Genomic DNA, 12916 nt, shown 5'->3' on the forward strand with positions numbered 1-12916 from the left:
TATATATATATATATATTGTTGTGCCCCAGCTGACTGCTCTATCCACTAGCATGCAATTCTTCTTTTAAGTGTGAAGTGTGTAATATTTAAATTTTAGTAGAGAGCGCTCACTTTCTGAAAAAAGACTTTAGATGGAAGAGACATTTTAAATGTTAATTCTCATTACTGTATTTAATAGCTCTGAAGTGGAGCTTTAAGGTGAACAGACAGACTTTGTATGGTCATAAGCTACCCTGTCATTGTGAAGTTAATTGGACATATTGGAAGACAGGAGGGTGTAGTTTTAGGTACATTTACAGCATGATACTTAATGTAAAGCGTAAGACTGTATTTACAATTTTTATACAGTAATAGACATTTGAACTGTTAATCTACAAAATTCTGGATACATTCCTAGTTGCTACTGAAATACTTCCTTTATGAAGTTTCTGTTAATTTATATACAGACAGATTGGACAGATTTATGCTGTCTGATGTAAACGTTACGAGAAGCAGTGATAAGCTATGTTTGTCTGTCTATATGGCTTGTTAATCTCACAAATCCTTTCTAAGATGGCTCTATTGCAGTTGATGCTACTTGGAAGAACTCACTTATGCAAATTTCCCAGGTACTTTGTAATGAACAGAATCACTGATTTCTGTTTGGGTTAACAAGTATTTGAATTACCAAGCTTCCAGTTTTGCTGTTTCAGCTTCTCCATCTTCAAAGACACAGAGAGAATTTAGATTTGCCGTGCCTATTTTGCTGTTCTGAGTAGTTCTGAAGGAGACAATGCTCTTAACTTTTGATCAGAGAAAGGGTTGCTACAAACTAAGAGAGTCTTATTTGCTTCTAGGTGTCTGGAGATGAAAAAAAAAAAGCAAGTTAGGGGAACTGTATTACGGTGAAGTAAGATGGAGAAGAAAGGGATATTATCCAGTTGGTTTTATTAATAGATACTAAATTCATTTCTGGATAAAATTTATGGCAGGTCTTAATCTGTATTTTTTAGAGCTCATGTATCTCACAAAGAAATGAAATAAAATTGCTTGAAGAAGTTGAGAAGTGAGCTCAGAAATAATAAGGTGCTTCGAAGAACTTTCATTGAAATATCAGGAAAAATACAGTTTGTTCTGACACGTAGCAGATTTTAAGTTTAAGAAATTATTAAGCCTCTGGTTCTGTGGCTGATACAAGTTAAACGTCATACAAAAGCTGCTCTGCCTGGTTTCCTGAGAAGCAGAGATCTTGCTGTGCTGTTCTTAATTGCCTCCTAAGTAGGAGTATAATGTTGTACTATAGAGGTGACCCCTCTTTTGCCTCTTCTGTTGTCAGACACTTTGGGGAAGCAGCCACTTGTGAATAGAAGTTGTTTATGCGAGATTAAGGTTAGTGAACCTTTTGTTTAAAGATCCTTATTAATATTTTTTAATCTCTTTCAGATGTTGCTTATCTTTATGAATCCTTAAACACAAAACATGATGCAACTCAAGAACCAGTAGGTAAGGAAGTAATTCAAGATCCATGAAGAGGAGCTAAGCTCCAATGACATGTAATATTTTTGAGAGAGTTTGATTCCTTGGAATTTTGAAGCCATGATGTGGTGACTGTCACATGGATCTTTTTCTTTTTCCCCTTCCAACTGTAGAAGTTAATGCAGAAAACCAATGCCATGTGACCAAAGATACCTCAAGTACAGGAAGAAGTAATGATGAGACCCAAATTACCTCATCACCGTCAGCTACTCAGTCTTGCTATGAGGAACCACAGCCATCTACTTCTACATCTAACCTCTTTAATGCTTCTTCTACCTCTCTTATTGAGTCAAAAAAAAACAGAATAATCCTTCTACATCTGGTAAGAATTGTCACGTACTTAAAGTTTCATGTCCCATCAAACTATTACTCCAGTTTTGAATTTTAACAGATGAATCTCTTATCCTATTTGGGTCTTTAGTGTTTGCTTTGTAAAATTCTAGTCGAAATAGCAGGTGAATATGTGCATTTTAACTTTCTCTGAGTAGGCAGGGTAAATCCTGGTGGATGAGTAAGGCAATTGTGAGATTTGCTTATGCTCAGAGGGGCAGAAGATGCACATAAATCCCAGACCGTTCTAACTTTATGGTTTTGTAGTGGAGCATTGGTGAAAACTTGACAAACCTATGTGGCTCATAGAACAAAGTAAGTAGATAGGAGTGCTTGTGCTCATGCAGTCACTCTGAGAAACTAATTGTCACTGTTACTGCTGCCAGTCACCAGTCCACTTTCACTTGCTTAGAGCTCTAAGGCCAAAATATACCACATGGACTGCTGCTCGAGTATCTTGCATTACACTAGCAAGTGTAATACCACAATGCTGCATAACTCTTAGAGTAGAACTAGAGCAAGAGCATCTATCTACAAAATGGCATTTTCAGCAGTTCATTGAGACTTCTCCCAGGTCTTCCCCCCAGGTCTTCCAATTAGTCAGATTGGCTCAGAATGCATTTAGTATAATTATGCAGACATTGCGGTTTTGCTCCACTTTTTCCTATTCAGATGTTTGGACTGATGTGTGTGGATCATCAACGTTTGAGTAGCTTTTTGTTTTCACATGTCCTATATATGTATACAGCTATGTTCATGTTTCTGTTTTTATTTTGCAGGATCACAATCCTCAGCTTTCACTCCTGTGCCTGCTTTCCCCATCTTAGGATCTGTGTGTCTAGGAGCACTGCATGATGAACATGAAAAGCTGGATATGAATACTGAAACTTCTGCAATCACTTCAGAAATCACTGACAAAGAAAAAGAAGAATCAGATTCTCAAAGGACAGGGGAGGAGGAAGGTTTGGAACCTGCTAAGAAGAAACTAAAAGGAGGTTAATATACCACAGTATTGCACAACCTACCCTGCACTCTTTATTTTAATGTTACTGTTGAAAGTTAGTTTAAAAAACTTAACTAGAAGCTTTAAAGCTATGTCTGTTTTTCATAGAAGCCCCATGAGATTAACAGAAACTTCAGGATCTGTGCTTATTTTTCTTTATAAGTATGAAATAAATTCAAAATGTATACATATCAAACCTAGGAGGTCTTGAAACATTATGATAGTAGGGCATAGGTAACTTTTTTCCTCATCACAATGTTGGTTTATGTTTTAGTATTGTATTAAATAAGAACAGCATAAGTCCCCTCTCCTCCCCCCCCACCCCCCAAATTGAGTCAGGTCAGCTGTCATCAGTCCTTCTTCAATCTGTTTCTTGCTTATTATTGGCTTGATTTCTGGCCCAGGTGAAAATAATGTCTTTAGTAGCAGAAGCTGTTATGTGCAAAGCAAGAACCTTTAGTGGGACTGTTGCCAGTGAACAGTGAATCAGTGTGTATGTCTTTCAGGTCTTTTTTTTTTAACACTCAAAAATTTTAAAAAGCTTCAAAAACTACATACTCTGGAATCTTCTGTCTTTGTAGATGAAGATGCTTGTCCAAATCTTCCACCAGCAGCTCCAAGTGAATGTATAATTAAAATTGGCTCTGAAGATGCAAAAACACCAAATGTGAAACCGGATAAGATGGAAGAAACATTAACTTGCATTATCTGCCAAGAACTGCTGCATGACTGTGTAAGGTATGTATGATTGACAAAAGCTGGAATCATGTGGTAATAATATAAGAAGTTCAGTGACAACTGTTTGAGGAGGACAGGATATTTAGGGTTCTCACAAGCCCTTCTAAGTGTCCCCCTGCCAATCTATATGGTTAAATCAATGTTAAGCAGTTTTTTTGTGTGTTATGAATGTATCTCAAAGATTTGTGTTTTGACTCCATTTCTTTCATTCTTTCAATGTTTGTGTTTTCCAGCTTGCAACCTTGTATGCATACTTTTTGTGCTGCGTGCTACTCAGGATGGATGGAAAGATCTTCTCTATGTCCAACTTGTCGTTGTCCGGTAGAACGTATTTGTAAAAATCACATATTGAACAACTTGGTTGAAGCTTATCTGATTCAGCATCCAGGCAAGTTGAAGAGTGTGTGTGTAACAGAATCTGACGCATTTCACACATTGGCTGTGTAACTGATGTATGCACAAACTGTTGTCTATTAAATTTCTATGTACCTTTTGTTACTCTGCTGGTTTCTCTGACATGGCTGTAATAAAACAAGTGCATTTAATATGACATAATAAGCTGTTGTAATTATTTCAAATAGTGGGTGAGAATTGAAGGTGATTTAATACAATACCTGAGCATGCTAAGAATTCTTAATTTTATTTTGCTACTTAATTATGAGAAGGATATCAGTTTTATCGAGTAGGACATACTGACTGATTAGACCACCTAAAGTCAGATACTTCTGAAAAATATACTTGAATATGGATCTCATTAACTTTGATCGTGGCCTCTTGAAAGTTGCCCGATACTACACTTCCATTAACAGAGTTAGTTCAATTAGTATCTTCTAGAATTCTGTTATCCAAAAGTAAGTTTTATGGAAATGAAAACACAAAAATCATAACTGTTAATAAAGTAGGGTGGGGATAAGGGATGTGAGGTGTTCTTTTCCCTTGAAATTCGAATTTGGTTCTCATGACAGATAAGTGTCGTAATGAAGATGACGTGCGTAGCATGGATGCTAGAAACAAAATTACTCAAGACATGTTGCAACCTAAGGTGCGGAGATCTTTTTCAGACGAGGAAGGAAGTTCTGAAGATCTATTGGAATTGTCAGATGTAGATAGTGAATCTTCAGATATCAGGTATGTCTATTTAAGTTGTGCACTGACTTAGATTTGCTTGTGTTTGAGTGCACAAACCCACAAAGTGAGCTAGTTTCACAAATGCTGTTATTGCTGATAGTGCTTCTGTGATCATTGCCAGAATGAATCTTATTTTAATTTTCAGCTAAGTTCATTCTTACCAGTAATTATCTTGGCAATTCTACTGTCCATCCTACTGAACCTTGAACAGTCAATAGTTAAAACTGGAACTTCCTAGGAGCCCAGCAAGGTTCAGTTTATGACCAACAGTTCTATCCTGAATTGTATGACAGCTTCATGTGAGAGATGTGAAATTCCCTTTTCCAATTACAAATTGGCTGTTGCTTTAGAGAAAATAGGTTTCTGGCTAAGATCCTGACAGGAGCTAAAGCAGTCCATGACCCTATGAGTGCAGCTGCAATGATTGTGCCTTCTTACGTGTCGGGAATGCTGCTTTCACCAGGTGTATGGTACTGAAGCAGCTGATGCTTGACCTAGGGATTCCCAGGCACCAAAATATCTCCTCTTTATTTCCAACAGCAAACATTTTTTGCTGTTATGTCTAGAGGGGAACAGAAGAACCCTTAATGTAGATGATTATTCCAGCTTTGTTCCTCTCTTTCTTGTTCATCTCAGTTCCACTCACACGGTTCTTTTTTCCTTTTCTTTTTATTTTTTTTAAATACTTGAGGAATGCTACAAAATACAAAGTTATTTTCTATTACAGCTACAGGAGTCTTCACAGATATGAGATACCGAGTTATGTAAGCGTCCGTATGCTATTGGATGAAGAAATTACAAATTTAAACTTTGAAAGTATGACCAACCCTGTCTAGCATAGGGATATGAGTTATATTTGCATTTGTTAGGTGTGATTTCCTATGACCTTATTTTATTCTTTCAGTCAACCATATATAGTATGCAGACAGTGCCCAGGCTATCGAAGACACTCTGTTCCAACTCTGCCTGGCACAGGCCAAGAGACAGAGCCAGGAGGAATGCAAGCACTGGGAGATGCACCGTCTACATCTGCCAACTTCCCTGCAGGTGACTGTCATGAAATCTTCAGTAGTGTGATACTAAAATGCTACAACTCATACACCCATTATGAACTAAGCAAGCTCACTCTTATAATACTGTGAGGGTAACACCACTTCACATAGGTGTCTTTGCAAATATCATGAGATTTGACCATGGTTTTTCTGTGGTTGTCCATGGTTGATATTTGTTAAGCTGTTCTACATACTGAAATATTTTACTTACACAGTTTAGAGGTCCAAATGCCATTTTTCTGGTCTTTTATAAAATCTTTGTAAAAATTTTATTCCTTGCTTGTTACTTTCAGATTTTTATGTTGCTAATATTCACTGAGATTCCTAGTCCAGATTCTGATTGTGTGCATTGTTCAGTCTTTTGTTTGTTTGTTTGTTTTTAACTCATCTAGCTGTCCAGGAATATGTGTGTCCTGCTCAAGGAAGTCATGTAATATGCACCTGCTGCTTTCAGCCAATGCCTGACCGAAGAGCAGAGCGTGAACAGAATCCTCATGTTGCTCCTCAGCAATGTGTGTATTTTCCTTTTTTTTTTTCTTTTTTTAAAAATCTTGGCTACAGAATTAAATCTCTCCTTATTTTTAATTAAACTTAAGTTTACTTTGAAGAGTGTTCTTTATTTGAATATTCTTTATCTAGACTCTTGTAGTGACAGCATGAAAGAATGTTCCTTTATAAAATTTATTATTTCTATAGATAATGTATTTTAAATTAGAAGGTTGTACTTTTTTAACCAAGTTTATCAGTGCTCTATTGTTACTGATTTATATGAACAATAACTGTTTTGTTGTGTGCAGGTCCTTACAGGCATTTTCTTTGTTATTTTACAGGTACAGTTTGTCTGCAACCCTTCTGTCACTTATACTGGGGCTGCACTCGGATGGCGTGTTTTGGCTGTTTGGCACCATTCTGTGGTACTGTGGAATAACCTGTTTCTTATGAGCCTGCTTGTTTTGCAATAATGTCTGTCTGTCTTGACCTTTAGGTAATTTAAGAAATATAATAGATTAGTTTGTAGCACAGTCATGCAAAAGGAAACAAAGGCTGTGTCCTCGCATCACAGTCATAAAAAAAATCCTGAGTGGTATGTGTCTCAACTTTGAGAGGATTTAACTTCTTGTCTTCATATTACATTGGGCTTGAAAACTACACTTGTTGAGCACAATACTTTCCCATATAAGAAGAGTTATGGTGTGTTTCAGCCTAGTAAGGCAATCATACAACACAGCACAGGGGCACTGAACATCTGGTGTTAACTGATTAGAAAAGAACCCTACCCTCTTAAACATGCAGACTTCTGAAACTCGAGGTTTTAGTCATTTTTTAAAAAATAAATTAGAACAGTTGAAATGACTTGGCTGCAGTTTGAAGCTAATGGAATATGCTTTAATAGCACTGTTAATTTGTGCAGATTAGTAGCAGTGCTTGTGGACTAAAGATCAAATTGTAAATTCTCAATGCCGCTGAAAGTTATATATCACATGCTTTAGCATATGTTGAGTGCAGTCATTTACTTGGGGCTCACATGAGTCTGTGCACGTTATTTCAGGAAACAGAAGAACCTTCAGAAAATGCATGAAGGCCATGGGGTTGGAGGCAGAAATAATAACTTTTCTTTCTTGTTCTGATTAGAAATAAATCTTGGTGATAAGTGTTTGGATGGAGTCCTAAATAACAACCACTACGAGTCAGATATCCTAAAGGTGTGTCTAAAAATCACTATGTATGATGCATAATAATAAATGTACCAAGTTTAAGATGTACTTATGAAATGATAGTGATGTGCTTCCTAAGAGTTACAGTGCCAGCATTGTGTCACTTGCAGCACCTGATTCTGAAAGACAAATTTAATGAGCCCCCAACATTCAGCTGGACCAAAGTTACAGTTATTGTGACTAGATTGGAAGTATTTTGGGATGATAATTTGTCTCTTTCAGTCTCTGTGTAAACAGGCATCATATTCTAGAGATGCATTCCATTTAGCATCAATTCTTCCCGTACCACCCAAATTAACAGCAACAAAAATCACTTTTATGCAATCCTGATGTTTAATTTATCCAATGTGTATGTCTGACAGGTGCCAAGAAGACCAAAATTCTCGAGTTAACTTCTGAATTTGAGTTTAAATGACTGAAAGACACAAAGTAGAATCCAGATGTGTTTGGTTGTTAAATTATAAAATAATTTTACTTGTGTGAAGTATTTGTTAGGGAAGCCAGTTTCTGCAGTCTAAAGTGTAACATCCAAAAGATTAATTAAGATAAAAAGTTCATTAAAAAATATACCAGGAAAACAAGACTTTTAAAATATTTTTTTTCCCAGACAAGTTAAATTTCATGCTAGGTTGCATGGAAGATATTTTACTCATACCATTACAGGGTTATCTAAATTAGGGAAATGGGATGAAATCTTGATTTAAAGTAAATGAGAGTGACTGAAATGAATCTGTTTGCATTCTTTTGGCAAAAGTGGGGATCTTATCAAAAAAAGATACTGCATAGAAGGTTTTATTGGTGATCTGAAAGTATCATGCTAATTAAGTTATTTAATTTTTACTTGTAATCAGCATCAACCCATTTTGAAAACCTAGTTAGATCTAGATTTGGAAATATTTGAGCATAAATGGCTTGGTCGTTCTTTAATGTTGGAATTTTTCTAGATTAAACACTTAAAATTGCTCTTTTCAGGATTACCTGGCATCCAGGGGTTTGACATGGAAAAATATGTTAAATGAAAGTCTCTTAGCTCTTCAAAGAGGAGTTTTTATGTTGTCAGGTATGTTATGTTCATTTTTGTACATGTAGAACTCTTTGTCTAGATATAACTCAGTAATATTATCTAGAGGTTTGAAGTTCTGTGTACATAACCAGTGCTGTCGTGACATTTTTGTTTAATCTGATTTCGCAAGCCTTACACTGACATTATGTACAAACTGGTTTTCTCCCCAGATTACAGAATTACTGGCAACACAGTGCTTTGCTACTGTTGTGGCCTTCGCAGCTTTCGAGAACTTGCCTACCAGTACAGGCAGAATATTCCTGTTGCTGAATTGCCAGGTGGGGATTGCTTCGCACAGTAAGGGGAGAAAGTCATGTAAAGAGTTAAAGTTGGTTTTGTCCTTGTATCCTTGGTTTTTTACACCTTCATGTGGCCCAGCGCAAATCTCTTCGCAGGGCTAGCATCTTATGATGATTGCTTTACTTGTCAGCTACTAAGTTTGTATATAGTTATTGTCAGACTTCCTAATGAAATATTTTCTTTGAGTATGATTTCTTATCTGTAGAATAAATATATTCAGTAAAATCCAGAATATAGTGAAAAGGAACTAGTTGCTGTAATTTAATTTATTTTCACATTTAAATACATAAAATGATGCACTTCCTGTATAATTTCACATTTTACCAGCTTTCCACTATAGGAACAAGAACATTTTCATAAATTAATTCTAAATCTGTTTGCATTTACAGTTTTAGTATAAAAGAGCATGCAAGCAACTGTGCCTCCTTCAAGCCCAAATCTGTTGGGTACAGAGGCTGTTCAGACTACTGAAGGCAACAGGCTACTTTTAAATGTTCTTCTGTCCATCTAGTTCCTGTTGTTAGCAACAGCTTCCCTGTCTTTAACTGTTGAGAACTCTGCTTCTGCTGCTGTGCATAACGAGAGACAGTCAATCCACCTTGTTTCTCCTTAGTGTTGCTTTTCGTTTTAGTGTAATGGCCTGCTGGACAGCTGAGTTACGGTGTATGTAAAAGTAGGGGAGAAACAACAAACTCTACCCAAATTAATACATTTTTCTTTTGTATGGAAATGTTTCTAGATATATGCCCAGTGTCTTAAACTCTACAGTCCATCTCTACTAAACTAAATGGTAAAATTTCAGTTGACAGCATTGAGAACCAAATCCTGTTGCCCTAAGTCTGCATGAGCCTAATATTCAGAATAATTTTTTTGTCCTTCATTAAGTGTTTGCTTTCTTTCTAGAAAGGTGAAACAGTATAGTTTACAGTAACTTCTTGTTTCTCTACAAAGCCTCCTCTAATAAGTAACCACCATTAGCAGTGGCTTAATAATCGACATCACCTTATTTAGTGACTTCTGTAATAAATGAAGCATTTAATTTGCTGTTTTTGTAGTGACTGTCACGTCACGTCCTGATTGCTACTGGGGGCGCAACTGTCGAACTCAGGTCAAAGCACATCATGCCATGTAAGTTATACAGTTTAGAAAGTGGCTTTTGGTTTTGTTTCTTTAAAAAAAACCAAACAAACAAAAAAACCAACCTTTGAAGTGCCAGAAGTTGCATGTGTAACACTGTTGCAGCATAAGCAAAACTGGGTGAGCTTCACGGGGTTTTTTTGTCATTTTAACACAACTTTGAAATGAGCCCTTTGTGCATGTCAGAAGGGCACCACTAACACTTGTAAATTGATGTAACCCATTGCTGACACTTCTTGAGTCTTGCTTTGCACTCACAACTTCCCCTTCATTCCTGTTCTTCTCCCACTGAAGCAGCTTCTCATTTGCTCATGTCTGGGTGCTTCTTAAAAACATTGTATATACAATAATTAGCCCTGTGCAATTTCCATTTGAAACTATAAGAGACACTCTTGTATTGAAGTGCAACATACTTGGAAAGGATAAATTGGTGCGAATAATTTGCAATAAGAGAAGCAAAAGAAGTTTGGAATGCGTTAGGAACCTGATGTGGTTTAGAAGTTCCTGGTTTTGTAGGAGTTTTTGGATCTTACACCTCTGACCCAAGCAGTCTGGCATATGGTGAAAATTAAATGCTGAGCCTGAAAAGAGATTAACCCCCTTGTTCTCAAGTGCTTTAGTACATCTAGGGGACATGGACTCCTGGTATCTGGTCGTTCATAAGAAATGTCCATCTGAAATAAATCAAAGTCCTTGATTAAAAAAAATCAAGGGCACTGATAACCAATGCAATTTCATTCTTATGAAAAATTGCAGGTGTGATAAGAAAAATATTAAAGACTTGTAATACAAAACAAAAATTATCCACCTAAGAGCTGACTGGTTCCAGGGGGATAGAAAAATCCTTCTTGCTTTATGACTAATTCTCTAAATTATTAGTTCATTTTAAGATAGAGGAGCTGTTACTCCTTGTTGAGAAATTGCTTTAATGAATAGTTGAGTCTGCAGTAGCTTTCTAATGCTGCAATGAACATACACACTTAGCATAATTCCTCTAATATTTCAGGTACTATGGGTTGAAAATAACCAGTCTGTACAGCTCATGCAAGCAGATCATAAGAAAGACTTGTAAAGTATTAATCCTCAGTCTCTCATAAATTCAGAGGGTTTTACCAAATAGCATTCAAAAATAATTTGGGATTTAAGTTGCAGATGTAATGCAAAGCACCAGTGCTATCTGTAACTTCATGTTACAGGACTGTCTGTGTTCCCAGAGGAGATTTTGTTTTGAAATGTTAGAGAGGTAATTCAGTATCAAAGCAGTCACCAGTCCTCTTTGTTCATATTGTGGTAGATAATTTAATCTAGAATGGAAATTGCTCATGGGTGTTTTTCCTTTTTTAATTCTCCCTTTTTCATTTCTTTTGGTTGTTTCTTTCAAGCATTAGCTGTTCCTAGAACTTTACAGGCTACTGCTCTTAATTCCTAAAATCCATAAAAGCAAACAGTCCTGTCGTACCACTCCTAGATATTCAGTTATGTTTTTTTTTAATTGAGCTAAACTGTTTTGCCAAGTAGTTTGGTTATGTAAGCAAGGTTTCTTTCTAATCTTTGATCTAATTCAGCAAGAGGGAGAAAATTCATGCTCTCTTTTGCATCATCTCTTCCACATGTATATATACACTCAACACTCCAACTCCTGTTTCAGTTATGTATCAGAGGATGCATAACCCAAGTAAGAGAAAAACAAAGAATTAATAGTGAGATGTTTTTGAGAATTGTTAAAAGTGCCTCATACAAAATTGTGTTATGTTTAATTCAGGAAGATGGGCTTGCGTTTCCCCTAAAACCTAAACAATACAGAACAAGGGAAAACTTATCTTTTTCCTTCTGGCAGAAAATTCTAAGCCAGTGAAAGAACATGTTTATGTTGAAATGTGTTATTAGCGTGATTAATTCTAGTTCCTAGTGACTTGTGTAATGCTGTCTACTAAAAATTACTTATGTCTCACAGGGCAAAATTAATTCACTGATTACTGTTTTAATTGCCTTCTGGGTTTGCAGTATTCAGAAGTACAGAGGAATGCTTTTAATAACAGGTTTTCTATATGCATAATAAAACTAACAAAGGTTAGGCAGGAGAGATGTTGAAAATCCTGTTATAGATGACATGGTAGTACTGTGTGATCTAACAGATTCTGAAAAAGATATGTTAGCGTGCGAATGTTCTGCTTTAAACTGTGTAACATTTAAAATACCTTGTGAAAGATGCTGACTCTTGTTGCCTGACTTCTGAGAACTTTGTTACATTTTAATACTGTTTGTTTTTTTTTATTTCAGGAAATTCAATCACATTTGTGAACAAACACGATTCAAGAACTGAATACTTATCGTCTGTAGAGAGGGGACAAAAACCTGTTACACTGCTTGTACAGTTTAAGGTTTCAGGGGATCTTCTCAGTTCCCCCTCAGCAGGGAATTGATAACTTTTGCATCAGGTAATCTGGTGTGAACTTTTTAATTTGTAGAACTTTACAGCTGTACATGAACAAGGTAGATTTTTTTTTTTCCAAGAAAGTCCAGCAAGCATTGCATTCCATCTTCATGACTACAGTGTCCCTGTGTCACTTTAGTGAAGAACACAAACAGAAATCACACACACAAAAACCAGCCATATCTTGGGAAGTCCTAAGAATAAGGAGTGTATTTGCACTACTTGTGAAGAAACGAAGAAAAATCCTTAGACTTAAAATAGAAATGTTTTGTAAAAGTATCTGGTGGATATTTCAAGAGCCATTAATATTTAAGAAGGAAACTGTCGGTGTATATTTGTAACTGCATTTTGTGGTAGTCTGATATTTTGTCGCTACCCATTGCATTTGGGCTAGAAACCATGTTAATATTCACTTTCAAAAAAAAATTCCGTCCATTAAACAGCTGTTTCAACATAAAGCTTCTACCATAAGTGCAGTGTTAGAGTGGAAGTAGTACAGT

General features: G+C 36.2%; 1 protein-coding gene across 1 annotated transcript; it reads left to right on the top strand.

The window, feature by feature from the left end:
* Positions 1 to 1423: 1423 nt before the first annotated feature.
* Positions 1424 to 12552, top strand: CHFR (checkpoint with forkhead and ring finger domains, E3 ubiquitin protein ligase; the record flags this gene model as incomplete). The annotated part of the gene is given in 15 exon segments (XM_010076403.1): positions 1424 to 1483; positions 1630 to 1809; positions 1812 to 1838; positions 2626 to 2841; positions 3431 to 3587; positions 3821 to 3975; positions 4553 to 4715; positions 5620 to 5762; positions 6160 to 6279; positions 6598 to 6681; positions 7400 to 7470; positions 8455 to 8542; positions 8716 to 8823; positions 9901 to 9973; positions 12263 to 12552. Coding segments are annotated over 15 exon segments (1688 nt in total), but the record flags the coding sequence as incomplete, so codon positions are not given.
* Between the last annotated feature and the right edge of the window lie 364 nt (positions 12553 to 12916).

The sequence above is a fragment of the Pterocles gutturalis genome, unplaced genomic scaffold, assembly GCF_000699245.1.
Source record: "Pterocles gutturalis isolate BGI_N339 unplaced genomic scaffold, ASM69924v1 scaffold28683, whole genome shotgun sequence".
Taxonomy (NCBI): Eukaryota; Metazoa; Chordata; class Aves; order Pterocliformes; family Pteroclidae; genus Pterocles; species Pterocles gutturalis.